Raw genomic sequence first — 26,752 nt, 5'->3', positions numbered from 1 at the left:
TACAGCATGAGAGAGGCCTGAAAGTCTGGTCAGAATCCACATCCCCTTTTTGTACAGATCTCTGCTTTGCTCTGTGTCACTGTGTCTCTGGCACAGTGATACATGGCGGTGTCTGCATCTGTCAGGGAGGCCAGCTGCAGGGAGAACTGGTTCTTGGAGGAATCAGGGGAGATGGTGATTCGGCTCTGGAAAGATGAGCCGTAGTTTGTTTGCCAGGTGGAACTGCTGTAATATCTTCGTCCCAGCCACTCCAGCCCTTTCCCTGGAGGCTGCCGGACCCAGTGCCAGCCGTGACCACTAGTGATGGACTGACCCGAGACGGTGCAGGTCAGGGTGAGGGTCTCTCCGGGCTTCACCACTCCCGGGCCGGACTGGACCAGCTGGATTTGGCCACGGACACCTGCAAAAGGAGGGAATTTATTTCAGGAATTATAATGCTGTTCAGATATTCCCCAGGGACTCCCCCTGCTCTGCTGAAGTCAAGGGGCATCTCTCCCCCCAATACAAGCGAAGTAGAAGTTTTCCTACCTCCTCCTACAGATACTCACAAGAAAGGGTGGCTAAGAGGAAAAGGAAGGTGAAGAAAGAGTCCATGATAGTCTGAATTAATTAACAGACTCCCCAGCAGCCGGGTTCAGTGTCTGAGGAGTGCCTAGGACCAGGGGGGTGTATTTAAACAGGAACCCCCTGTGGAAGGGATTTGCATGCAGGTTTCACCCAGCAGGGATGGGAGATGAAAGGGGCTGGCGGGGAGCTGGTTCTGGGCTAAATGGAGGAAACAGATCGAGATGCTGCTGCCCTGCAGCGGAACATGGGAGAATTGACGAGCTGATAAATTAATTCTGGTTGTAGGTGGAGATCTCTCTGGGGCCTGGCCCTTTTCATCATGTGAAACTCAGGATTCTGATAAAAGAAGAACAGGAGTACTTGTGGCACCTTAGAGACTAACAAATTTATTAGAGCATAAGCTTTCGTGGACTACAGCCCACTTCTTCGGATGCATATCTGATTCTGATTTGTCTGGGTGATGATCTCGCAGATCAGCTCAGAGGCAGAAAAGCAAATAAGTGTATTCTGGGTAACTTGGAAATAACCTTACATAGAGTTAGGGCCTGCGTCTACTCCCAGTGAAATCAGCGATGAAACTGCCAGGGTCCAGTCCTGCCCCAATGACAGGGATGGATATCTGAAATAATCCCACAGCTATCAGTGATGTGATGCTGGCTTTGAACCAGTGTAAATGGGAGCAGAATCTGGTTTTCATTGACTGTGCTAACAGCAGGACTGGACTAGATGGAGAACTGGTCTGATTCCAGCAGAGCTGGGTGGGAAATGGGCTGTTTCCCCTTGAAAATTTTACTTGTCTTAAAAAAAAAAAGAAAGAAATGAAATCTTGAAAAGTAAAAATTTACAATTATGACCAAAAAAACCCAAAATATCTTTCAACCAAATGCTCAAAATAGATATTTTCTGGAAAAAGTTTAGCTAAATGCCTAATTTTCCATTGCAGAATAGCTCTGACAGGAAAATTTTTACCATCCATTTCAGTCATTGATATGCCCTAATTACCATAGTGCCTGAGCACCTCACAATCTTCAGTGTGTTTGTGCTCATAACTCTCCTGTGAAGTGGGGAAGTGTCATTATCCCCATTACACAGATCGGAAACTGAGGCAGAGAAAGCCAGATTCTCAGAGGCATTTAGGTTCCTAAACATCCAGATAGGAAGGTATTGGGATTTTCAAAAGTACCCAGGAGTCAACAACTCATTGAAATCGATGGGAGTTAGGCAAATACCTACACCACAAGCACCTAAATATTGTAAAAATAGGTGGCCTTTCCTGAGCTAAACTGCTAAGGTACTTAGCATCTAGTGGGATTTGCACATCTGCAACTTTAGGTGCCCAACTTTGGGAATCTGGCCTAGAGAGACTTGTGCAAGGTGAGTCTTGTGCTTAGGGAGGGTGTGGAATCTCCATCACTGGGGATTTTTAAGAGCAGGTTAGACAAACACTGTCAGGGATGGTCCAGAAGATAAAACTTAGTCCTTCCATGAGTGCTGGGAACTGGACTAATGACCTCTTGAGGTCCCTTCCAGTCCTACTATTCTATGATTCTAAGTCTTTGGTAGACCTGGGGGCGGGGCAGTCACAGAGACTAATGAATGGCCAGGTTTTTAAAGGTATTTCAATGGGAATTATTAGGTGCCCAAATACCTTTAAAAATCTGGCTCTAAGTGATTTGCCTCAGGTCTTTCAGAGCAATAAACATGGAAGATGCGCCTCTGGCCAGCTCCTGTTCCCTGAATCACACTTCTTCATGGTCAATGAAGATTCGAGCTAATTAGGGAAAAGCAATTGGAAATTTTTCCGGATTGGAAACGAGCTATCAGCGCAAAGGGGGAAAGATCTCAGGCGCCTTAGGAGAGGGCAGGGAGGTTGTAACAGGGAAGAGACGGCGCCGCTTCATTCAGGGACTCTCTCCCCTCCTGGGATCTTGTCATGGCGCGTATCACTGTGGGTCCCACCTGGTGCAGTAATAGGTGGCGGTGTCCGCAGCGGTCAGGGAGCGGAGCTGCAGGTAAAACTCATTCTTGGCGTCATCTTTGGCGATGTTCGCTCGGGTTTGCAGGTCGGGGGCGTAGTTCGTGCTCCCGGAGAAATGGATGCGCCCTACCCATTGCAGCCCTCGGCCGGGGAGTTCGCGCACCCAGTTCCACCAGGTGCGGGTAGCGATGGAGTCCCCCGACACGGTACAAGTCACTGTGAGGGACTCTCCAGGCTTCACCACTCCCGGGGTGGACGGGACCAGCTGGATCTGTGAGCGGACACCTTGGCGAAGGAGAGAAAAGGAGACGTGACGCTCCACGCTGCACTGCGGGCAGGGAGGAGAGCGGGGGCTGCGTGTCCCCGAGATACTCACAGAAGGGAGCCGCCAAGAGGCAGAAAAGAAACCCCAGCAGCAGCAACGCCATTTCTGCGAGGTGTGGCAGGAAGGGGATACCCCGCAGCAGGAAGAAACGGGCCAGCGCGGCGCGGTGCCTGAGGCTCGCAGGATCCGGGGTTGGTGTTTAAGCAGGGCAGGGATTTGCATGTGGGTTTTGCCCAGCTGGGATGGGAGGTGAAAGTTCTTGGCGGGGGCGTGACGATGCGGTTCTGGCGGGACCCAACTGAGAGCGCCAATTCAGGACAAATTGCTCAAACAGGGCAGTCACAGCCCAAGGCTGGGGTTTCTTCCACCTCTAAGGCAAACCAAACCAGCCAGACAAAGAGGACTTAGGTCTCACCCCACTGGCTAACCGCAAGTCTCACAAGCAATTCCCTTAGACACTCCAGTTTCCCAGTATCACCACCAGTGCCACTCGTTATGGGGACAAATGGTTATGAAAACCAATGCCCCAGTAAAAGAAAATAGATTCCCTCGATCCCAAAGGACCAAGCCCCAGACCCAGGTCAATATACAAATTAGATTTTATCCACAAATCATGCTGTTGCCAATCCTTTAGAGTCTAAAATCTAAAGGTTTATTCATAAAAGGAAAAAGATAGAGATGAGAGCTAGAATTGGTTAAATGGAATCAATTACATACAGTAATGGCAAAGTTCTTGGTTCAGGCTTGCAGCAGCGATGGAATAAACTGCAGGTTCAAATCAAGTCTCTGGAATACATCCCCCGCTGGGATGGGTCATTCAGTCCTTTGTTCAGAGCTTCAGTTGTAGCAAAGTTCCTCCAGAGGTAAGAAGCAGGATTGAAGACCAAATGGAGATGAGGCATCAGCCTTATATAGTCTTTTCCAGGTGTAAGAACACCTCTTTGTTCTCACTGTGGAAAATTACAGCAAAATGGAGTCTGGAGTCACATGGGCCAGTCCCTGCATACTTTGCTGAGTCTCAAGGCATATTTGCCTTCTCTCAATGGGTTCATTGTATAGCTGATGGTCCTTAATGGGCCATCAAGCAGGCTAGGCAGAGCTAATACCAGCGTGTCTGGGATGTCACCCAGAAGCATAGCATAAGTTTGAAATACAGACAGTATAGAGCCAATATTCATAACTTCAACTACAAAATTGATACACACATATAGACAGCATAATCATAACCAGCAAACCATAACCTTGTCTTAGACACCTCATTTGACCCCCTTTATACAAGATTTGGGTACCACTACAGGACCTTGGTTGCAACAATGATCTACATGGTCCCCGATTATATCAATAACGTCACAGGGGGGCTATGGCTTGGCCAGAATATTCTCCTTCCACAGGCCTGTGCCTCACACCGGGGCGAGACAGAGAATTGCTTTATTTGTGGGATGGTGGGCCGGCTCTTCAAGTAACACCGAACACTTTAAAATATATTCAATACACTGCCACAGAGCTGGGTGTGGAATAGGACCTGGGTCTTGTCATATGTGTGACTGTTTGCGTGTTGCGGACCCCTGCTGGGTGGAACATGTATGACTGTATTGCTGTGTGTCCCTGCCGCCTGTTATTGGAATTAAGGAGAATTGTCTCCATTTTAGGGATGGGGAAACGAAGGCACAGAGCGGTGAAGTGACTTCCCACGGTCACCAGGCAACAGAGTCGGGATCAGAACCTGGTTCTCCTAAATTTTAATCCACGAGGGGCGCCTGCCTCCTTGTAGGACTGTGTCATAGCGCGTGGGTGCAAATTCATGTGTGTGTCACTGCTGCTCTCTGCTGGATTGAATGAGTCCCGCCCGAGGAGAAATGCCAGGGTGTGTTTGTGAAGCCTCCTGGCTCCTGCTAGGTAGAGAAAAGACCAACTCGTTGTGTATGGTGGTGTCCCTCCCTCCCTGCTCGTCCGTATGGGAGGGAAGGAATCCGGATCAGCCTTGGTGTGTTTCTGTCGTTGCTAACTCTTACTGGGAGTAATAAATCCACGTGTGTGTGCGCGCGCTACCCCCGTGTGTGTGTGTGTGTGTGTTTCACTACTGCCTCCTGCTGAAGGAGATGGGACCCTCCCCCCCCCCCCTCTCTGTTTGCTACTCTTTCACTGAGAGTGCGTGACTCCCGCTCGCTCGCTTGCTTTCTCTGGGTCTATGTGTCTGTGCTGCCATCTGCTGGAGGAGATGAGAAGTCTTCAGGCTGGGTGTGTAGATACAGGTGTGTTTTTCATTACTGCTCCCAATGAAAAGGAATAAGACCCGTGCAGTTTGTGTTGTGTTGCAGGAGACTTGATACACGAGGTATTTTCCAACTTCCCCTCCTGAAAACCCCTCCCGTCAGTGAGTCCCTTTCCCTCAGCTCCTAACGCCTAGAATCATAGAATATCATAGAATCATAGAACATCAGGGTTGGAAGGGACCTCAGGAGGTATCTAGTCTAACCCCCTGCTCAAAGCAGGACCTAATCCCAAATAAATCATCCCAGCCAGGGCTTTGTCAAGCCTGACCTTCAAAACCTCTAAGGAAGAAGATTCCACCACTTCCCTAGGGAACCCATTCCAGTGCTTCACCACCCTCCTAGTGAAAAAGTTTTTCCTAATATCCAACCTAAACCTCCCCCACTGCAACTTGAGACCATTGCTCCTTGTTCTGTCATCAAGTACCACTGAGAACAGTCTAGATCCAGCCTCTTTGGAACCCCCATTCAGTTAGTTGAAAGCAGCTATCAAATCCCCCTTCATTCTTCTCTTCTGCAGACTAAACAATCCCAGTTCCCTCAGCCTCTCCTCATAACTCATGTGCTCCAGCCCCCTAATCATTTTTGTTGCTCTCCGCTGGACTCTTTCCAATTTTTCAACATCCTTCTTGTAGTGTGAGGCCCAAAACTGGACACAATACTCCAGGTGAGGCCTCACCAATGTCGAATAGAGGGGAACGATCACGTCCCTCGATCTGCTGGCAATGCCCCTACTTATACAGTCCAAAATGCCGTTAGCCTTCTTGGCAACAAGGGCACACTGTTGACTCATATCCAGCTTCTCGTCCACTGTGACCCCTAGATCCTTTTCTGCAGAACTGCTGCCTAGCCACTCGGTCCCTGGTCTGTAGCAGTGCATGGGATTCTTCCATCCAGAGTGCAGGACTCTGCACTTGTCCTTGTTGAACCTCATCAGGTTTCTTTTGGCCCAATCCTCTAATTTGTCTAGGTCCCTCTGTATCCTATCCCTACCCTCCAGTGTATCTACCACTCCTCCCAGTTTAGTGTTATCTAAAAACTTGCTGAGAGTGCAGTCCACGCCATCCTCCAGATCATTAATGAAGATATTGAACAAAACCAGCCCCAGGACCGACCCCTGGGGCACTCCGCTTGAAACTGGCTGCCAACTAGACATGGAGCCGTTGATCACTACCCGTTGAGCCCGACGAGCTAGCCAGCTTTCTATCCACCTTATAGTCCATTCATCCAGCCCATACTTCTTTAACTTGCTGGCAAGAATACTGTGGGAAACCATATCAAAAGCTTTGCTAAAGTCAAGGAATAACACATCCACTGTTTTCCCTTCATCCACAGACCCAGTTATCTCCTCATAGAAGGCAATTAGGTTAGTCAGGCATGACTTGCCCTTGGTGAATCCATGCTGACTGTTCCTGATCACTTTCCTCTCCTCTAAGTGCTTCAGAATTGATTCCTTGAGGACCTGCTCCATGATTTTTCCAGGGACTGAGGTGAAGCTGACTGGCCTGTAGTTCCCCAGATCCTCCTTCTTCCCTTTTTTAAAGATGGGCACTATGTTAGCCTTTTTCCAGTCATCCGGGACCTCCCCCGATCGCCATGAGTTTTCAAAGATAATGGCCAATGGCTCTGCAATCTCACCCGCCAACTCCTTTAGCACCCTCGGCTGCAGCTCATCTGGCCCCATGGACTTGTGCTCGTCCAGTTTTTCTAAATAGTCCTGAACCACTTCTTTCTCCACAGATGGCTGGTCACCTACTCCCCATACTGTGCTGCCCAGTGCAGCAATCTGGGAGCTGACCTTGTTCGTGAAGACAGAGGCAAAAAAAGCATTGAGTACATTAGCTTTTTCCACATCCTCTGTCACTAGGTTGTCTCCCTCATTCAGTAAGGGGCCCACACTTTCTTTGACTTTCTTCTTGTTGCTAACATACCTGAAGAAACCCTTCTTGTTACTCTTAACATCTCTTGCTAGCTGCAACTCCAAGTGTGATTTGGCCTTCCTGATTTCACTCCTGCATGCCTAAGCAATATTTTTATACTCCTCCCTGGTCATTTGTACAATCTTCCACTTCTTGTAATCTTTTTTGCATTTAAGATCAGCAAGGATTTCACTGTTTAGCCAAGCTGGTCACCTGCCATATTTACTATTCTTTCTACACATCGGGATGGTTTTTTCCTGCAACGTCAATAAGGATTCTTTAAAATACAGCCAGCTCTTCTGGTCTCCTTTCCCCCTCATGTTATTCTCCCAGGGGATCCTGCCCATCAGTTCCCTGAGGGAGTCAAAGTCTGCTTTTCTGAAGTCCAGCGTCCGTATTCTGCTGCTCTCCTTTCTTCCTTGTGTCAGGATCCTGAACTCGACCATCTCATGGTCACTGCCTCCCAGGTTCCCATCCACTTTTGCTTCCCCTACTAATTCTTCCCTGTTTGTGAGCAGCAGGTCTAGAAGAGCTCTGGCCCTAGTTGGTTCCTCCAGCACTTGCACCAGGAAATTGTCCCCTAGTGCTAAAGTGGCGTTTGGAAACCAGTTTCCCTTCTAGCTCCTATCCCCGCTTTGCTCTGGCTCACTGCCTGTGTCTGGAGCAGTACCACACGGCGGTTCCTGCAGCTGTCATGTCACTCAGCTGTGGACAGAACTCGTCTTCAGGGGCATTCCCAGAGATGTTGAGAAGGTTTTGGAAGGATGAGCAGTAGGAATGTAGGGTTCCCGGCCCCTGTAACCCTCCCTCTGGGGCCTGACGGATCCAGTCCCTCTCCACAAGACAATCACCGATACAAGTCAGTTCAAGATTCTCTCCTGGTGTCGCCAGCTCCCAGTTGGAATGGACCAGCTGGATTTGGGAATGGTGATATTGAAGTACCAGGAGGGGTCAAAGAAATCAATAAGTGATACCACCGCACTGGGGGTGATAGTTTGGAACTTTCCTAAGAACGTAGGAACATAAGAAGGGCCAGACTGGGGTCAGACCAATGGTCCATCTAGCCCAGTATCCTGTCTTCTGACAGTGGCCAGTGCCAGGTGCCCCAGAGGGAATAAACAGAACAGGGAATCATCAAGTGATCCATCCCCTGTCGCCCATTCCCAGCTTCTGGCAAACAGAGGGTAGTGACACTGTCCCATTTCACCCAACTGCCTTTGAAATCTCCTGCCCAAATCAATACAGGAGCTGGAAACACTCCACATGATGAAGCAACCAAGAGGGACAAGAAAAGCCTGATTTCATGAGGGGAGCTGGTGAAGGAGGAAAATGTCTGAGGTGGAAAGGCTTGTTCTGTGTCCGGGCAGAGACCGAGGCTCCGAGAATGGGGATTTGTATGTAAAGAGGAACCCCCTGAGCAGGGATTTGTGTGCAGGTTTCACACACAGGGGGATGGGAGATAAAAGGGGGCTGGCATCAGGAGCTCTGGCTAGATAACCACCCCCCATCCCTTGGAGTCTCCTTGTAAAAGCACAAAGGAGAGACACAGGATTTGCCTTTGCCTGGAAATGTTCCCACTCCCAAAGACCTGCACGTGCTAAGAACGATTTCAGAGGATGGAGCAGCGATGGGTGCACATATCGGATGGGAGAAAATGGCGCTGCTTTGGGGCAAAGCTGGGCTCCGATCCAGGGTTATACATCCCGTCTCGTCCTTCGCCAGTGTTTGCTGTTTGCTGTTGTCTTTCCATTGTGAACTGCTTCAGCGTTGGCAGGTGTCAGAAGCATTGCTCCACCTCCACATCCCTTTAGAGAGAGAGCGAATTTTAAGCTAAATATTCCCACAAGTGGTGTTTGAGGCCTTTCTTTCTTTCTTTCTTTCTTTCTTTCTTTCTTTCTTTCTTTCTTTCTTTCTTTCTTTCTTTCTTTCTTTCATAAAATGCCCCAAATACCTATTGAGAGACCACTTCCCCTTTTTGTGCCAGTCCCGCTTTGCTCTGTGTCACTGTGTCTCTGGCGCAGTAATAAGTGGCGGTGTCTGCAGCTGTCAGCGAGCGGAGCTGCAGGGAGAACTGGTTCTTGGATGACTCTACTGCGATGGTGATCCTGCTTTGGAGAGATGTGGCGTAGTCCGTGCTTCCACCTTTAGTTATACGTCCCATCCATTCCAACCCTTTCCCTGGACTCTGCCGGATCCAGCTCCAGTAGCAACAGCCACTAGATATGACACTGCTGGAATCGCCAGAGACGGCGCAGGTCAGGGTGAGTGTCTCTCCGGGTTTCACCGCTCCTGGGCCGGACGGGACCAGCTGAACTTGCGAGTGGACGCCTGGAAAGAGGGAAAATGATTACAGGCCTTATTATTCCTACCCCAGTTTCACGCTGAACACCTCAAGTTTCGGGTATGAAAGTTCCCTGCATTCTCCAGAAATACTCACAAGTCAGGGCAGATAACAGCAAACCGGAAATCAAGAGAGACTCCATGATTTGTTAGGGCAGCGCTCAGTCAGATATCACTGTCTGGCAGTGTCTGAGGAGCTGCGAGAACCAGGAGGTTTGTATTTAAACAGGAACCCCCCGGGGCAGCGATTTGCATGCGGGTTTCACGGGTGGGGGTAGGGGCGGTTATAAGGGAAGGCAGGGAGCTGTCTGTGTGTCTGGGGATCTCCCCCTGGGACATGACTACACCATACAGCAGAGCATTGCAGACATACATCCCTCCACTAGGCTCAGCTTGAGTTAACCCAGACTTTGTCCAGAAGCCAGAGGACAGAGTATCAAAGCCCCACAGGAGGCAGGGTGGTCTAGTGGGTACGGCCCTGGACTGAGACTCCAGAGACCTGGCTCCGCTGCTGGTGACCTTAGGCAGGTCACTGCTCTGTCCCTCAGTTTCCCCATCTATAAAATTATCTCCTTGGTAAAGCACTTTGAGATCTACATTTTACCCTAACAAATCATGCAAAGTGCCCTATAAAAGGTGTTGTTGTGGTTATAGATCACATTGTCTGAATTCAGCTGATTCATTCCTGTCCAGTCTTTTCTTTTCCTTTTTTCCTTTGTTTTTCTTTTTTCTTTTCTTTCCGATCCTGCTGAGTGACGATATTTATTCTTTTACTAATAGAAAGAAGGAGATCTATTGAAACCTATCACTAGAATTATTTCCTGCATTCCTTTTTCCTTAGGAGGAAATTCTGGTTTTCAAAGTCAATTTTGAAAGAGAGGAAGAGCCAAATTTCTAAGGTGCCTGTGAGCTGCCTTCAAAATCACCAACGTGCCCAACACCCTTTCATTTCAATGGGGAAAAGGCGCCTGTTTGCGTTTTAAAAATCCCACTAGGCACCTAGATACCTTTACACATGTAACCCCAAATGCATTGGGCACCTTCAGCTTCCCTTGGTTTCAGTGAGATTTATTGGATGACCAGCACTTCTACAAAGGTTATCAGTTCTCCATGTTGGATTTTCTAAAGAACCTGAGTTGTTTAGGAGGAATTCCTTTGACTTTCAATGAGATTTATGCTCCTAAATCACTGAGACATATTTACAAGGTATTTAGAAGCCTAAAGATGTTGATATATGTCCAGTGGGATTTACAAAAGTCCTTAGGTGAGTTAGGTACTTGAGTCCCCCTGTAGTAAATCCTACTAGGTATCTATCTGCACCTGTACATACTTGGGGCCAGACTTAAAGGTATTTTGGCACCCAGTTGGAATTTTTAAAATCATCTAAGTAAATACTTTCAACTCTGGCCCTTAGTTGCTTTTGAAAATCCCACACCTCATTCATGTGTGTTCCGTTAGCAATAAGTGATGCAGCCGGCAGGCAGAGTTGTAGGGAACAGATATTTATTGAGCCAGTGCTACGTGCTTGGAGGCCCATGTTTGTCTATTAGCAGCTTGAACAAGCTTGCAATTCTGAGCCTGTGGTGTGACACCAAATTAGGACCCACTTAGATCCTGACCCTCTTTTATCCTGTTCCGCCCATCTTGTCATTCTTGGATATTTCAGTCAAAACTCATGAAACTATTTCTTCTTGAAGCACAATCATAGAAATTATTTGTGGGAATACACACACACACACACACACACACACACACACACACACACACACACACACACTCCAACATTATATTAAATTTAGATAATGATGTGACCATCGATACATCTATCCAAAGTTGAAAATAAAATATAATGGTGTGACTGACCATCCATCCATCCATCCATCCATCCATCCATCCATCCATCCATCCATCCATTCTTTCCTATCAAAAGCATGTACAGAAAGATCTCATTAATAGTCTGAAATCTATCTAGTCAGTTTTAATTAGTAAGAGAAGCCTAAAATACAGCAAGTCCCCTCTCTCTGTAACATGGAGAAATATGCTGCCATTCCTTAACATCCTGGTGATACGATTTTTGAAATGGGATGCATCATGGCGGGGTGGTAGTATCTATGAGCTAAGTTGTGAAAAAAATATCTAATTTATTTGCAGCACAATAATAAGTGGCGGTGTCTTCAGTAGTCAGTGAATTCAACACGAGATAATACCCATTTCTGGAAGTGTCCCTAAATATGAGTGATCGGTTTTGGAATGTTGGGGAAGGGTGTGGACCATCACCTCCACTAATGTGTCCAATCCATTCCATCTGGCTTTGTGGAGTCCGACAGACACACCCCCAGTCATAAGTCTGAGTGATGGGGACACCAGCCACTTCACAGGTCAGCCGGAGTGATCCTGAGGGTTTCAAAACTTGCTCTCCTGATTGCAACCATCACTGTGTCAATTGCGTCTGAGAAAGGACACCTGGGTAGAACAGGGATAGGAGAATTCAAAGCACAAGCAACCACGCATAAGGAAGAAGGGATCTATCACACACACAAAAATGGTGTTAGACAAATAACTACGTCCCAGTGTCTCCCATCAAAACTGTCAAGGTCACAGGATGACAAGGTCAAGGGAAATGATCAAAGCTTTAATCGTTCTTTTATGGGAAGAGTCAAGAAGAATGAAACTCTTCGTTCAAGATTCGGATGGACAAAAACCTCTGGAAGTTTCTATTTAAACAAGAAACCTGGATGGCTGATGTGCATGAAGTGTACATGCTTCAGTGGCAGATATAAAAACAACCAAGTGGTTATTTTGTCGCTACCTCTCTCCTTCCCCTTCTGTTCTTTAAGGGAAACACCTGTGCAGCTCAGGAAATGAATTTAAAAGCAAGTCAGAGTGGTCAGTGATTAGAGAATGCGGGGTACTGGGGAGTGTGGACTCTTGGGTTCTCTTTTCACTTTTGGAAAGGGAGTGTAGGCTAGTGGGGTACAGCAGGGGCGCTTGGAGTCAAGAATCCAGGCTTCCAGTCCCAGCTCTGTAAAGAGACTAGGGTGCAGCGTGTCTGAGAATCTGGGAGTCAGGATTCCTGGGTTCTAACCCGGATTTGGGAAGGGAATCGGGTCCAGTGGCTTACAGAAGAGGGGTTTTGTGAGCCAGGACTCCCTGGGTTCTATCCCAGGTTTGGGAGCACATTGGTGTCTAGTGGGTAAAGCAGAAAGGGCTGGAAGTTAGCACTCCGGGATTCTATTCCCAGCTCTCAGGGGAGAGTGGGATCAAGTGGTTAGAATAGGAAAAGAGGAGTTATGAAGCTCCCCATCTCCTGACTGAAGCACTGACTTTATTTGTGACCCGGGGAATGTCAATTAGAGTAGGATTTTCAAAGGAACTGAACATTCCAATTACTTTAGGCTGGGGGTTCTCCCAGAAACCTGGCACCTAACTCCCCTGTGTCCCCTTGGAAATTCAAGCACTATTACCATCGTTTAGCTATCTCCATGATTTAAGGTAATGGAATAATATGAAGGCACAAATGCCTCAAGCGATGTGCACTGCGGGGAGACATAGAAATCAGTAAAATTCTCCTGTAATTCAGGATTAATTTTGCATGATACAAGGTTGGGGGTGGAGGGAACCTTGACAGTGTGAGAGTGCGTGTGAGAAAGAAGCAGAGAGAGAGAGAATAGATTTTTTTTTCAATATACAAGTGAAAGTCATATAAATAGACAATTTGTTACTGTCTTGGATCGGAACAAGAAGCACCTGTGTTTCTTTCCCTTTCAGCTCTGACTGATTCTGTTCTTGCATTAATTTCAGTTAACTTACACATATACATGAACGGTTTGTGACCCACCTAGGGAGAAATTCACTGGGGTAGAAGGTACTGGAGTTATGTCCATTTACACCAGGAGAGAAATATTTATATATTTAAATACACAGAAATTTCTTTTCTTTTCTTTTCAGTTGTTGGACCAAGCAGCACATTCTGCAGCACCTGGGCTTTGAGCAGGAATCTAGCTCGCTGAAGCCAATGGACGTTGAAGTAAAGAGGGAATCTGTTGACTGAAATGGGTGTCTTTTAAGAGATTGCCCATAAAGAAATGTACGGTGAAGTTCTCAAAAGCGTCTAATACATTAGAAGCCTAAATCCCATTTTCAAAAATGACATGGGGTAAAAATTTCAGAAGCACTCAATGACCTAGGAACCCACCTCCCATTTTTCAAAAGTGACTTTAGGATTTAGGATCTTAAATCCCCGTCACTTCACATAAGATTTAGGGAAACATTCTCAAAAGCACCTCTGTGACTTAGTGCTTAGTGCTAGGTTCTGAAAGTTACGTAACTCTGAAAACCCATTTCCTCTGGGGGCTAAGGCTGAGGCCTGTTTTTGTGCTAGCGTGTATCATGGTGGTTTATACATCCGGTAGGTGCTCCTAGCACAGTAGTATGTTGCTGTGTCCTGTGGACTCAGGCTGTCCACTCGCAGGTAGAACTCATCCTTGGAAGGGTCCACACTGATGGTGGTTCGATTTTGAATGTCAGGGAGATAGTGGGTGTTCCCATATCTGTCTATCAATGCCAGCCACACCAGCCCTTTTCCTGGGGGCTGCCTGAGCCAATGCCACCAGTCTCCACCAGTAGAGAGCGCAGAATCTGAGACAGCACAAGTCAGCCTGAGGGACCCTGAGACGGTCACCTCTCCTAAACCGGACTGCGTCATCGTAAACCCCAAGATGGGGCCTGGCAAGAGAGAGAAAATACATTAATGAACGAGGTAATAAACCAGCAATCAAGGCTGGTTTTCTCGAAGACGTACACCTAAGGTCCCACTGAGACTGAACGGGAACTGGACACCTAATTCCCTGAAACCCAGCCCAAGTCATGATTTCCCACAGACAACCCCCAAATACTCACACGTGTGGAAGGCTGAGATGGAAATGCAGAACAATAATAGTTTCATATTTTTCTTTACTGGAGAGACTTCTCTGCCACGAACCACCAGCTCATTTCCTTGGGACGGACTCAGGTTCTGAGATTCTGGAGTTTCTCTTTAAAGATTAAACCCGGGGGAAGTGATTTTTGCATACAGGTTTCACAGACAGAGTGTAACACATCAAATGGGGCTGGGCCGGGGGAACAGGTGGGTAAATCCAGAATCTCAGCTCCTTGTGGGTGTACCTCTCAATGGGTGACACTGACTCCTGTGCAAAGGAACAACACAATGCACATAGGGACAAATTCCCTAGATTTGTGTCCATTTAATTCAGCAGAGTATTTATTCTTTTTCCCCTTTTTTGAGAGCTTAAGTGATGCACAGGACTTTTACTAGCCCTCTTCACAGAAGATAATTTCACCCAGTGTCCCACACAGAAAGAAGTAAAAATTGGGCACAAATTCTGTTTTATTGGGATGAATGAGAATGGTGCCTTTTACCAATAGAACTTATATACCCCCATGACTGTAGTATCTGAGCTCATCATAGTCTTCAATGTATTTCATCTTACAGCATCTCTGGGAGGTAGAGAAATAACGTTATCCTCATCCAGATAGGGGAAACTAGAAATGAAGGACCAGATTTTAAGGCTATTTAGTTACCTGAACATGAAGATAGGCAAAACTAGCAGATTTTTCAAAAGTACCTGTGCTCCTACCTCCATCTTTAGGTGCCTAAATACCTTGAAAACATCTGTGGCAAAGAAATCAAGGACCAGATTTTCAAATGTATTTAGGCAACTAAAGAAGCAGATATGCACCTAGTGGTATTTGAAAAAGCAACGAGTGGCCTAACATCTTTTGAAATCAATGGCAGTTAGGTGCATTTTGAAAACTCTTCTGGGTACCTAAAAACCTTTGAAAATCTTGCTCTACGTTTTCCACTGAAAGTCTTCCCCACAGTACCGAATCCAAGGAAGGTCTCCTGGCCCTCATCACATGAAATGTAATCCTGTTCTTCAGTGTCTCAGGCTAGTGTCCCCAGCACCAGAACATCCTTCCCCTGACAAGGGTAAACAAAGAAGTTGAGATTCTCAAAACTGCCTAGAGGCTTTGAATGCTCAGTTCCTTCTGGAAAACAAGTGAGTGTCCATATTCTTTAGCAAAAAGAATGAGGAGTACTTGTGGCACCTTAGAGATTATAGTCTTATTGTTGATGCTTGATGCTTGATGCTTCACAGACACACCTTAAAACATAGTCCCTAGGTAAAGAGTTACCTCCGTAAACTTTTTATATAAGATGACTATAGTAAACGTGGCTAAATGAGTTCATGGAATGATTCAAATTGTTAATATTGTTGTTGTTAGTTGTTAAATTTATAGAGATAAAGAACATTTATTATAAACTAATCTGACTAATCTAATCATTGCATGGCCCTTCCATAATACTGATGATGAAGAAGCAGAATCATAGAATCGTAGGACTGGAAGGGACCTCATGAGGTCATCTAGTCCACTCCCCTGCACTCATGGTGAGGTAAAATGTTACCTAGACCATCCCTGATAGGTGTTTGTCTAACTTGCTTTTAAAAATATCCAGTGATGGAGATTCCACAACCTCCCTTGGCAATTTATTCCAGTGCTTTACCCCCTGACAGTTGGGAAGTTTTTCCTAATGTCCAACCTAAACCTCCCTTGGTACAACACTGATCTATTGACTGTCAGGTGCTACTTTTCTAATCCTACACTCTCTGCATCAGTTGCTTAACAACTGTGCCCACTAGTGACTAAACATAAGACATTATTTCTGCAAGATATTTTCCAAGTAGGATTGGGGAGGAGCTGCTTCAAGAGTGTTAAATCTATCTATCTATCTATCTATCTATCTATCTATCTATCTATCTATCTATCTATCTATCTATCCTACCACAATAGTACATAGCATTGTTTACAGCTGTTAGGGAGCAGAGTTTGAGGTAGAACTCATTCCTGGAGGTGTCTCTGGTGATGGTTATTTTTCCTTTCAGAGAGTTGGAATAAACTAAATCGGCATCATAATGAATTTGTCCCATCCACTGCAGCCCTTTCCCAGAAGCCGGCCAGATCCAATCCAATAGTAAGCATTTTGGATGATGGTAAAGCCAGAGACAGCACAGGTCAGTGTGAGCGTGTCTCTGGGCTTCACCACTCCTGGACTGGACTGGACCAGCTGGATTTGACTAAGGACACCTGTTGGGGGGAAATGAAGAAAAATGAATCAAAGACACAGTTACAGAAATGATTAAGAAGCTGTTTTTGACGTCTCTGTTTTAGCATTTTCTTTCCAAATACAGGGAGTTCAGTTGGGGAACCTCGTTGCTCTTAGTTAATGTGGTCTCACTGCACAGCTCAGAATCCGCTTCCCCTTTTTGTACCAGTCCCTGCTTTGCTCTGTGTCACTGTGTGTCTCCTGGTGCAGTAATAGGTGCCGCTGTCTCTGGCCTCCATGCCTCTCATTTCCAAATACACCTCGCTTTTAGAGGTGTCCCTCGAGATGGTCAGTCGGTTTTTCAGGGACTCCTGGTAGTATTTGTCTACATCCCAGTACACAATGGATAACCACTCCAGGCCTTTCCCCGGGGGCTGTCGAACCCAGCTCACCCCATACCCGCTAGACGTGAGAGAGAATCCAGACACGGAGCAGGTGAGTCTCAGGGTCTGTGAGGGCTTCACCTGGGCTGCTCCGGTCTGCAGCAGTTTAACCTGGGAACGGACACCTGCAAAGAGCACGGAGAAATCTCAGTCAGAGAGATGACAGCAGCGGGATCGGTAGAAAGGGGTGAGTGCTCACTCCTAGGTACTTACATGCTGCAATAGCAAAGAGAAGGAGAGAGAGAAGCAAAGTTTTCATCTTCCCTCCAGGAAATCAGCTAGGAACAGGCACGGAGACCCAGAGGGAATGACACTGATTTGACTTTTGCAGGGACCGCTGAAATAAAGAACGGAAATATTCTAGTCTTAAGAGAAAGCAAAATAATCATTTGCCTACCCCGCCCTCTCATGCAAAGCACGGGTAAATTAGTTCTCTCTGTAGTCCTCATAAATGTGGCACCTGCCTAGTAGTCATCAGTTAATGGCTCATGTGGATGAGACACGTTATTATCGAGGTATGTCCTAGAAACCGGAAACAAGTTCACAGCCCCCATGTGCTCGGTGCTGCACAGATACATAATCAAAGTGAGTCAGTGCCCTGGTAAGGTGCTACATCTTTAACCCTTATATGAATATGAGATGCCTGGACACGTGGGTGAATCAACGGGAGGAACACAATTTATTATTGATATTACCAGAAATGTCTATTAGGATCATCTAGTCTGACCTTCAGGATAGCACAGGCCATGGTCATAATGCTACCAAGGCGAAGCAGGGTGATCTGTTAGGATGGAGCATTAGACCAGGACTCAGGAGACTTGGATTAGGTTCCTGGCTTTGCCCCTGGTCTGCTGGATGACAGTGGGCAGGTCCCTTTTCCTCCTTGTACCTCATTTTCCCCATCTGTATAAAAGGGGCTAATGATACTTACCTCTCCTTAAGAAGAGCTTTAAGATCTGATGAAAAGCAACTACTACCACTGCTAGGAAGAGAAATGTCCATGGTGTTTGTCCCTGAACACAGCTGTAAGGTATGTACACCCTGTAACTTGCTGTCATTTGTAACTTGCTCCAGACAAATATGGAGGAGGATCAAAAGTGAAAGGCAAAGAAATTTAGGAAAACGCAGGAGAGACACGAGCACCGAAACAATTCAGTTTCGTCCAAGCCAATGCTCTGGCTCCCAAAACCCTTTTGAGAGAACATTGATTTATTTACTATCCGGGTGGCTCTTTACCTAGTTCATTTATTTGTAGCGACAGTGTCCCCTGCTGATTAAACACGCAACACTTACTCTACAAGAGATTTTTACAGATAAGGTTGGGGCCTAATTTCTTTCTTTCTTTCTTTCTTTCTTTCTTTCTTTCTTTCTTTCTTTCTTTCTTTCTTTCTTTCTTTCTTTCTTTCTTTCTTTCTTTCTTTCTCCCAGACATTTAGTAAAGACTTATTTTATTCGATTATTTAATAGTAAAAAAAAACTTGGCAGTTATATGCCTCAAATCACGCTGGTTGCTTTTTCCAGGATATGTGGTGTGTTTCACTGAATCTCGCCATTCCTCTTTCTGAGTTCTCCCTGTAGTCCTCATATATAAGATGCTGAGCTAATAGTAACGGGTTAAAGGCTCACATGGGGGGTGATATGGATTATTATTGCAGGTTGGCTTAGAAATCCAAAGGAACTGATAACTCTGAGTGCTGGAGGGACCTGAGCCAGCATCCTTCACAATTCTCTAGGAAAGGTGGACTTGGTTCTGCTGCATATGGGCAGATGGATTTGATGGCCTTTCCACACCTACTTTTCCATGATTGCAGGATCCCATGAGTCCTGGCCCCAACTAGATCAGCTGGATTTCAGAGAGGACATCTGCTGGGGAATAAAAGAGAAAGTACATGAATGAGAGTTATAAAGAGAAAAGATTCATTCCCTGCTGAAGGCCAATGGGAGATAAAGTCTGTTAGGATTTCATATTTATTTGCAGATATTGTTGAAGACTTTGTGAAGGAGATATCCCTGCATGAATACTGTAGTGTCTAGAATCAGAGCTTTGTATTTAAGCAGGGACCATTGAGGCAGGGACATACAGGTCGGTTTCACCCAACGGGGAGTGGGGGCGAGAGGTGAAAGTGTCTGGCAAGGAGATGTCAGGTTAAAGGAGGGTGCGCTCTCCGGGACTTGTCCTCATTTTACAACAGAAGGAGAAAATAAATGTCAGAGTTGAAGGACTCTGCATGGATTGTGTGTGTGTGTGTGTGTGGGGGGGGGCGTATAACAGACACCTCCACGGGAGTTAGGTGGCTAACTCAGGGGCTTTTGAAAATACCACTGGAAGTCTATCTTCATCTTCCAGCACCTCCATATATTTGAAAATCTGGTCCATGATCGTCAACGTTATATATAAATGCAAGTGTCTTTATTGAGAATGTTAGCATGACATTATTATTCTTTTTTCTAATGTAAAATGGATACAAGGGAATCCTTTTCCACACAATTTACCTCTGGAACTCCTTCTCACATGATATCATTTGGGCAAAGGTTAAAAAACAGGAATATTATTTTCTCCTTATTTTGTATCCATCTACATCCTCAGAAAACAGTCCTGTCGTCAGTGTGGAGTAAATCTGTTGGAGTCAATATGGCTTATTGTCCTGTCACTCTATTGCCTTTTATATCTGGTACCATAACACGTGTAATGAAAAACCAGAGGCAAATGGAGGGTTATACATCTTACAGGAGGTCCTAGATATATTTAATATATTCGTTCCTCATAGCTTTTAGACTTTTTCTTTTAGAGGAGGCAGACATATATTTTATCACCTGGAACAGGGCTGGCGCTGCAAAAACAGGAGCATTCCTAGGCACTAAGTATTCATGTCAGCACATTCCATAAGGGTAGTTCTAGAACGCCCCATACAAGGTTCTGGTGTAAACACAGGTCCTGAGGTGGATACAAGAACACACTGACCCCTCTTAAAGATCAGGTCAGTATGACAGGGGGATGGATAGAGATGTTTCCATGGAACCAACGTCTACAGGGTATAGGGTGGTAACTAACAATGTTAGAGGGGCAATACCTAAGTCGTTTCTATCGGTGTATAAAAGAGGGGTCAGAGAGGGGGTGTCTTTGTCTAGGTGAGAGGGGAACAGAAAGTCTCAGGGTTCTCTTAGGTGGTCCATTGTCATGGGCATAGATGTGCTAGTGTAACTGTAGACATTGAGCCGGGGAGCTACTCCCTGCTTTAAGCAACAGAGGGTCCTGTGGCACCTTTGAGACTAACAGAAGTATTGGGAGCATAAGCTTTCGTGGGTAAGAACCTCACTTCTTCTTGCATCTGAAGAAGTGAGGTTCTTACCCAGGAAAGCTTATGCTCCCAATACTTCTGTTAGTCTTAAAGGTGCCACAGGACCCTCTGTTGTTTTTTACAGACTCAGACTAACACGGCTCCCCCTCTGAGACTTGACTCCCTGCTTTGTCAGCAATACACCTGGGTAAAGGGAAGGGAGACTCACATGGTGTTACCAATGCCACAGTACCCGGTATCTCTGCACTGCTGAAAAGCCCATTTCCCCTTTTGGTCCGGGCCCTGCTCTGCTCTGCGTCACTGTGTCTCTGGGGCAGTAATAGGTGGCGGTGTCTGCAGCTGTCAGTGAGCGGAGCTGCAGGGAGACCTGGTTCTTTTTGTTTGTTTGTTTGTTATACAGGAAACAAATAAATATAAATATTCACAAGATGGGGAGAATCTCAGCTCTGCAGCTCTGGCCCATGAGCAGCGGGGCTGTGAGGGGTAGGGGTCGGCTCACGGGGTCCCATGGGGCTGGGACACCCACTGACGCTGGGAGAGAGTTGGGACTGAATCCCGTCCCCAGCAGTGACCGGCTCCACTGAACTGTGCGGTGCCCAGAGGGGAATGTTCCCTGGTAGGTTTAGCCATATGGAGAAGGGGCCAATTGCTCGTTGCTTCGCTCCCAGAGATCCCCCGTTAACTCCAACGGGAAGAGCCGTTTGCGTGAGGCGAGCGGCGCTCTGCTCTGCACTGGGGTGGGGGATGTAGTCAGGGCATTAAAGAGTTAATCCGCGATGTCAGAGTTTTCAGTCCTGACACCCCTTCCCCCTCTTGCGCCCAAGACAGAAGAGTTTTGCTTGTGTTGTTGCTGCCCCCATGCATCAGGCGTGGGAAGTTCTGCAGCTCTGGTTTTTGTACGAGCATCAACAGGTTTAATCTCAGTGTGTCTCTCGAACAGTGATACGAGGTGGTGTCCTACGGCTTCAGGCCAGTCATTTGCAGATACAGCAGGTTGTTGGGATTGTCCCTGGAGATGGTGAATCGCCCTTGATCAGCCAGGGAATACCACTGGCTGGATGCATTGGGTCTAATCTCAGCCACCCACTCCAGACCATTCCCAGGAGCCTGTCGGACCCAATGCATGTAGTAGCTGGTGAAGGTGAACCCGGAGGCTTTGCAGGAGAGGCGCAGAGAGTCTCTGGGCTTTTTCACATCCCCTCCGGACTCCACCAGCTGGACCTGGGACCGGGCACCTGCGAATAAAGAGAGGTTGTTAATATTGGTATAAAAGCAGAGATAAGAAAATATTCTTCTAACTCTGTGAATTATTCAGAGGAGGAAAATACCTTCCAAAGCTGCTACAGTGAAAAGTAAAAGGAGCAAAAATCTCATTTTCCCTGGTGCTGGAGGGGACTGGCTGGTAACTGCACAGACCCAGGGGGCTGCAGATTGTCTCTCCAGGTGCAGCCTGGACAGAGAGGGAGACAGATTTAAACAGGAAACTAACGCCCGCATTTGCATATCCCTCTCCTTATAAGAGACACACACTGTTACCCTTAGTCATTTGAGTGATTAACTACCGGTCTAGACGGTCCCTTCCTATGTGCTGTGCAGCGCCTGGGCGGCCGGATCCTGCTGACACTTTTACCCTAGGGAGGAATGAAGTGATCTCCTGTCCCTAAACACCATCGTATGGCCTGATAGAGCGTGTTTTGGGTGGTGCAGTGCAGGACACCCCTTGTTCTTCATGGCCTTGGGATCAGAATGTTGGAGACAAAAGTATTTGGCAGGAGAACGGGGGCGGTGCACGTGAGACTCTCCGGGTCTAAGAGGAAATGAAGGCACGCTTCTTTATAGCAAGGGAAGTCCTGGCATTTAAATTCAGGTGCTGCTTAATTTAGGATGGGACTTTAACAGAAGGATTAAGGGAGCATTGGGCTCTATATTATTCAGTAGAAGCCGCGTTCTGTGTCCTTCGTGCCTCCGGTCTCTCTCGAGCCCGGGGTCTTTTTCTCCTTCTGCATCAGCCTGTCGCTGAGCGATTCCAGTGACCCACATCTTAGAACCCTGGGTCACGTGACTGTCCCCATTGACCCGAGTGCCAGCGCTGGGCTGAATGATGTCATCAAGGGCTGAGGGGTGGGTCTTTTATCTCCATGGTGACTCTGTGACATTGTAGAACTTTATTGTGGGTCGGGATGTCTCAGCTACACCCATTGACACCAGCGAGAGTCCGGGCTGCGATTTCCACATGTCAGTTGGGTGAAAAGAATCCCTGAGTGAGTCCCTTTGGAAAGTCCCAGCTGTGCCCATATTCCCAGGCTCAGCGGAGTGGGGTTTATTCAGGCACTGAGTGATCTCTGTCCCACAGCCCTGCCCAGACTCTGCATTGTCCATTTGCATCTCCCAGCCTCCATCTCTCCTCTCTGAACCAGGGGCTGGGATAGTTCCCGGGCTCCCGGCAGCGTTGTGGGGATAAAGGCAATAACCGCATGTGAAGGGCGGAGAAGCCCCGGTGAGGGGCCCCACATCGGTTATAATGAACTAATCACCTTCCACTGCATTAATGCGATAAACATCCCCAGTTGCTGAAAGGGCCAGAGCCTCCCTGGTGTAAATCCGGAGTAACTCGAGTCTAGCGGAAGCTGTTGCGGTGACTTTACACTAGCGGAGGATTTGGCCCCAGGAGCAATTCGCTCCATCCGCTAGGTCTGACGCAAACCAAAATGCGCTTGTCCCCTTTACACTGACAGACGCTGTCCTGTGAGTCTGACCAGAGACGGGTCCTGGGAGAGCCAACGTGCCAGGTCTGCGAGTGGAGAGCGACTTAGAACAGGACTCACTCTGGATTCGAGTTCACAGATGAAGCTAGGGATTTCTGCACCGCAGGCCCAGCGGGCCTCAGGGCAGGAAGGGGAGACACGTTGCCTGGGAACGGAAGGGTTAAAACTGACCAAAGGTTTGTGTTACATTCACCTGGTTGCTGGGTCTCCTGTCCCAGCCTGAAACGCTGTGTGTCACTGCTGCCCCCGCGCGGCTGCCGGGAGAAGGGCGATTCTGCAGCCTGGGTTTTTGTATGATCACAAATCAGTTTGGTTTCACTGTGCCTCTCGCACAGTAATAGCGGGCGGTGTCCTCGGGCTTCAGGCCGGTCATTTGCAGATACAGCTCACTCTTGGAATTATCCCTGGAGATGGTGAATCGGCCTTTCACTGAATCAGGGTAATATGTACTACTCCCACCGGAGCTTATAGAAGCGACCCATTCTAGTCCCTTGCCAGGAGCCTGTCGGACCCAGCTCATAGCGTAGCTGCTGAAGGTGAAGCCGGAGGCTTTGCAGGAGAGGCGGAGAGAGTCTGCAGGCTTTTTCACATCCCCTCCGGACTCCACCAGCACCTGGGATCGGACACCTGGGAATAAAGACAGGCCATTAATATCGGTATAAAAACAGCACTAACACAATATTCTTCTAACTCTGCCAGTTATTCAGAGGAGGAAAATACCTTCCAAAGCTGCTACAGCGAAAATTACAAGGAGAAAAAATATCATTTTCACGGGTTTTTGGGGTAAAGTTCTCAGGGGACTGGCTGGTAACTGCTCTGACCCAGGGGCTGCGGATTGTGTCTCCGGGTGCAGCCTGGGCAGAGAGAGGCACAGATTTAAACAGGAAACTGTCTCCCACATTTGCATGCTCCCGCTTTATAAGAGACACACACTCCTGCTGCCAGTGATCTGACTGACTCGCCCTAGGGCTCCGGGTGCAGGAGTCAGACTGTTCCGTCCTGTGTGTCTGTGCAGCACCGTGCACAGGGTGCTGGGATCCTCCTGACACTTCCGGACCCCGGGAGAAATGAACAGCTCCCTGCAGTGACTGTATTTCCTCACCCAGGAACTGAGGGCCTGGCTATCGTGAGGGGATATTGGGGACTGGGGGGACTCAGCTCTGGTCAGGGGGTTAGTGTCTGGGGAGGGGTCGTGTCCCAGGGAGGTGAGGTTTTTACCCAAGAAAGCTCATGCCCAAATAAATCTGTTAGTCTTTCAGGTGCCACCAGACTCCTTGCTGTTTTTCTAAACCAAACTGGAACCAGACGGCTGGCACTTACCAGTGAAAAGGTTGCAGAGCAGAGATGGGGGATAGCCGATTGCTGCAGAGGAGCACGTGGATCGGACAGAGACTTCTCTTAGAGGAGAGTCTATTGATGGAGATTCTCTAGGTTTTAGTCAGGAGCAGAGGATGGAAGAGGATAAAGTAGGGGTCAGATCAGACGAGAAACATTCACATAAAAAAGAATCTGACAGGTCAGAAAAGGGCAGACAAATAAACAGTGACAAGTTTTTAAAGTGCTTGTACACAAATGCTAGAAGTCTAAATAATAAGATGGGTGAAGTAGAGAACCTCCTGTTAAAGGAGGATATTGATAGTATGTTGTGAAGGCCAAGAACATAACAGGGTTCAAAAAAGAACTAGATAAATTCATGAAGGATAGGTCAACCGATGGCTGTTAGCCAGGATGGGCAGGGATGGTGTCCCTAGCCTCTGTTTACCAGAAGCTGGGAATAGACGGCAAGGGACGGATCACTTGATAGTTACCTGTTCTGTTCATTCCCTCTGGGGCACCTGGCACTGGCCACTGTCAGAAAACAGGACACTGGGCTAGATGGACCTTTGGTCTGACCCAGTAGGACCATTTTTACGGAATAAAAGAAAATACATGAATGAGAGACAGAGTTATAAAGAGAAACGATTCATTCCCTGCTGAAAGGAAGGCCATTGGTGCTCTTTGCCATAGGGACACTCCTCTTGTTAACTCCCGTTTCCCCCCAGGCACATGTGGGATGGAAAGGAATCCCTACTAACTTAGAGACAAACACATATGAGTCCCTGAAGGTTTGCTTTGCCCAAGAGTTTAACCTCTCCAACTGCTGGGTATGCTCCCAAATCCCGCACCATGCTGCAGGGTTACCGTGGAGGGTGGTTCCCCAGAAATCCCAGCATACTCTCTCATTGAGAACCCCAGCTCCATGGCACTCAATCGTATCTTGTCTGCAGAATATGAGAAAACTCAACCAAAAGCTTGTTGAGTATTCTCAAAGGAGGGAACTGTTGGGGTCACTAGGCCTGCCTGAGCCAGAGTTCTTCCATGTTTAAACTCTGTCTTTCCATGTTTAACTCTGATCGACCTCAAAAGCCAAGGACAGGAATTGGAATGTGTAAATAGCTAGTTAGCAATTACGACCTTGCTCATGCCAGGTACCAAACAATAATGATGAGGTTTGCATGTTTCTAGCTGGGGAAGGGGTAATAAACTAAGGGTAAACAGGACCAAATAACAGTTTAGGGAGAAGTTACTAACAAGCTAGATTTATAGCCCTAGAATGATTTAGTTGCTTAAATGTATAAACCTGCCTTCGGTAGAGAGGGGAGGGGGAGTAGGGGGGGGTGGGAGAGAGGGGGAGAGAGGGGGGGCTTAGTTGTAAAATGTATAAAGAAGAGAGAAACTGTTTTTGCTGGTGTGCTTGATTTGAGACTTGCCTGTCTCCTTGCACCACTTTGAGATCTCAAATCAATTTTGATTGTTTCTCCACCCCGGTATGTTTATTGGCGCGAAGCACTCCGGGCAACGAACCCCACGGTTGCTGTCCTCGGGCCCCTGTGCCGGCAACAATGGGGCGAGGGGGAGTCATGCCATGGGGCGGGGAGTTGCAGATGAGGGGGAGTCATGCCATGGGGCGGGGGGTTGCAATGGGGGGAGGGGGAGTCATGTCATGAGGCGGGGGGTGGCAGATGAGGGGGAGTCATGTCATGGGGCGGGGGGCTGCAATGGGGGGAGGGGGAGTCAAGCCTTGGGGTTGGGGGGTTGCAATGGGGGAGTGGGAGTCATGCCATGGGGCGGGGGTTGCAATGGGGGAGGGGGAGTCAAGCCTTGGGGTTGGGGGGTTGCAATGGGGGGACGGGGAGTCATCCCATGGGGTGGGGGGTTGCAGACGAGGAGGACTCATGCCATGGGGCGGGGGGTTACAATGGCGGGGGGAGAGGGAGTCATGCCATGGGGCGGGGGGTTGCAATGGGGGAGGGGGAGTCATGCCATGGGGCGGGGGGTTGCAATGGGGCCGGTCCCCAGCTGACGGAGGGGCTCAGGTCGCACATGGCCGGTACCCGGGGTCCCGCTCCCGCGAGCTCTCCACATGCAGCGCGTACACGGAGAGCGCCAGCCCCAGCGCACCCAGCACGAGCCGCAGCGCCCGCTCCCAGCCCGGTCCCGCCATCGCCTGCTGCCCCCGCGCGCCGGGCATGGGCTCGCCCCCACTGGCTCGCGTACCTGCCAATCAGCAAACGGCTCCGGCCCATTGGCTGCCCTTCAGGAGGTGGGATGGGGAAGCAAGGGATTCTGGGACTTGTAGTTTTATGTACCCAGTGGTGAAGAGGGGAGCTCTGGCGCTTGGCGGGGGGTCTAGTGGTTGGACAGAGCCCTGGGTAACAGCGGTTCTGGGGCTATTTAAAGTGCCGGGGCTCCAGCTCCCTC

At 47.9% G+C, this 26,752-nt stretch overlaps 2 gene segments (V, D, J or C); both read right to left on the bottom strand.

The window, feature by feature from the left end:
* Positions 1 to 26,752, bottom strand: part of LOC122173242 (Ig mu chain C region secreted form-like) — a 1,717,225-nt gene that overhangs the window by 454,959 nt on the left and 1,235,514 nt on the right.
* On the bottom strand, positions 14,885 to 17,288 carry LOC122173456 (immunoglobulin heavy variable 2-5-like). The segment is given in 4 exon segments: positions 14,885 to 14,895; positions 16,244 to 16,525; positions 16,756 to 17,072; positions 17,161 to 17,288. Coding segments are annotated over 4 exon segments (656 nt in total).

Source organism: Chrysemys picta, chromosome 13 (genome assembly GCF_011386835.1).
Source record: "Chrysemys picta bellii isolate R12L10 chromosome 13, ASM1138683v2, whole genome shotgun sequence".
Lineage (NCBI taxonomy): Eukaryota > Metazoa > Chordata > Testudines > Emydidae > Chrysemys > Chrysemys picta.
Note: the sequence above shows the minus strand (reverse complement) of the source record. Positions and strands in the feature narration are given on the sequence as shown.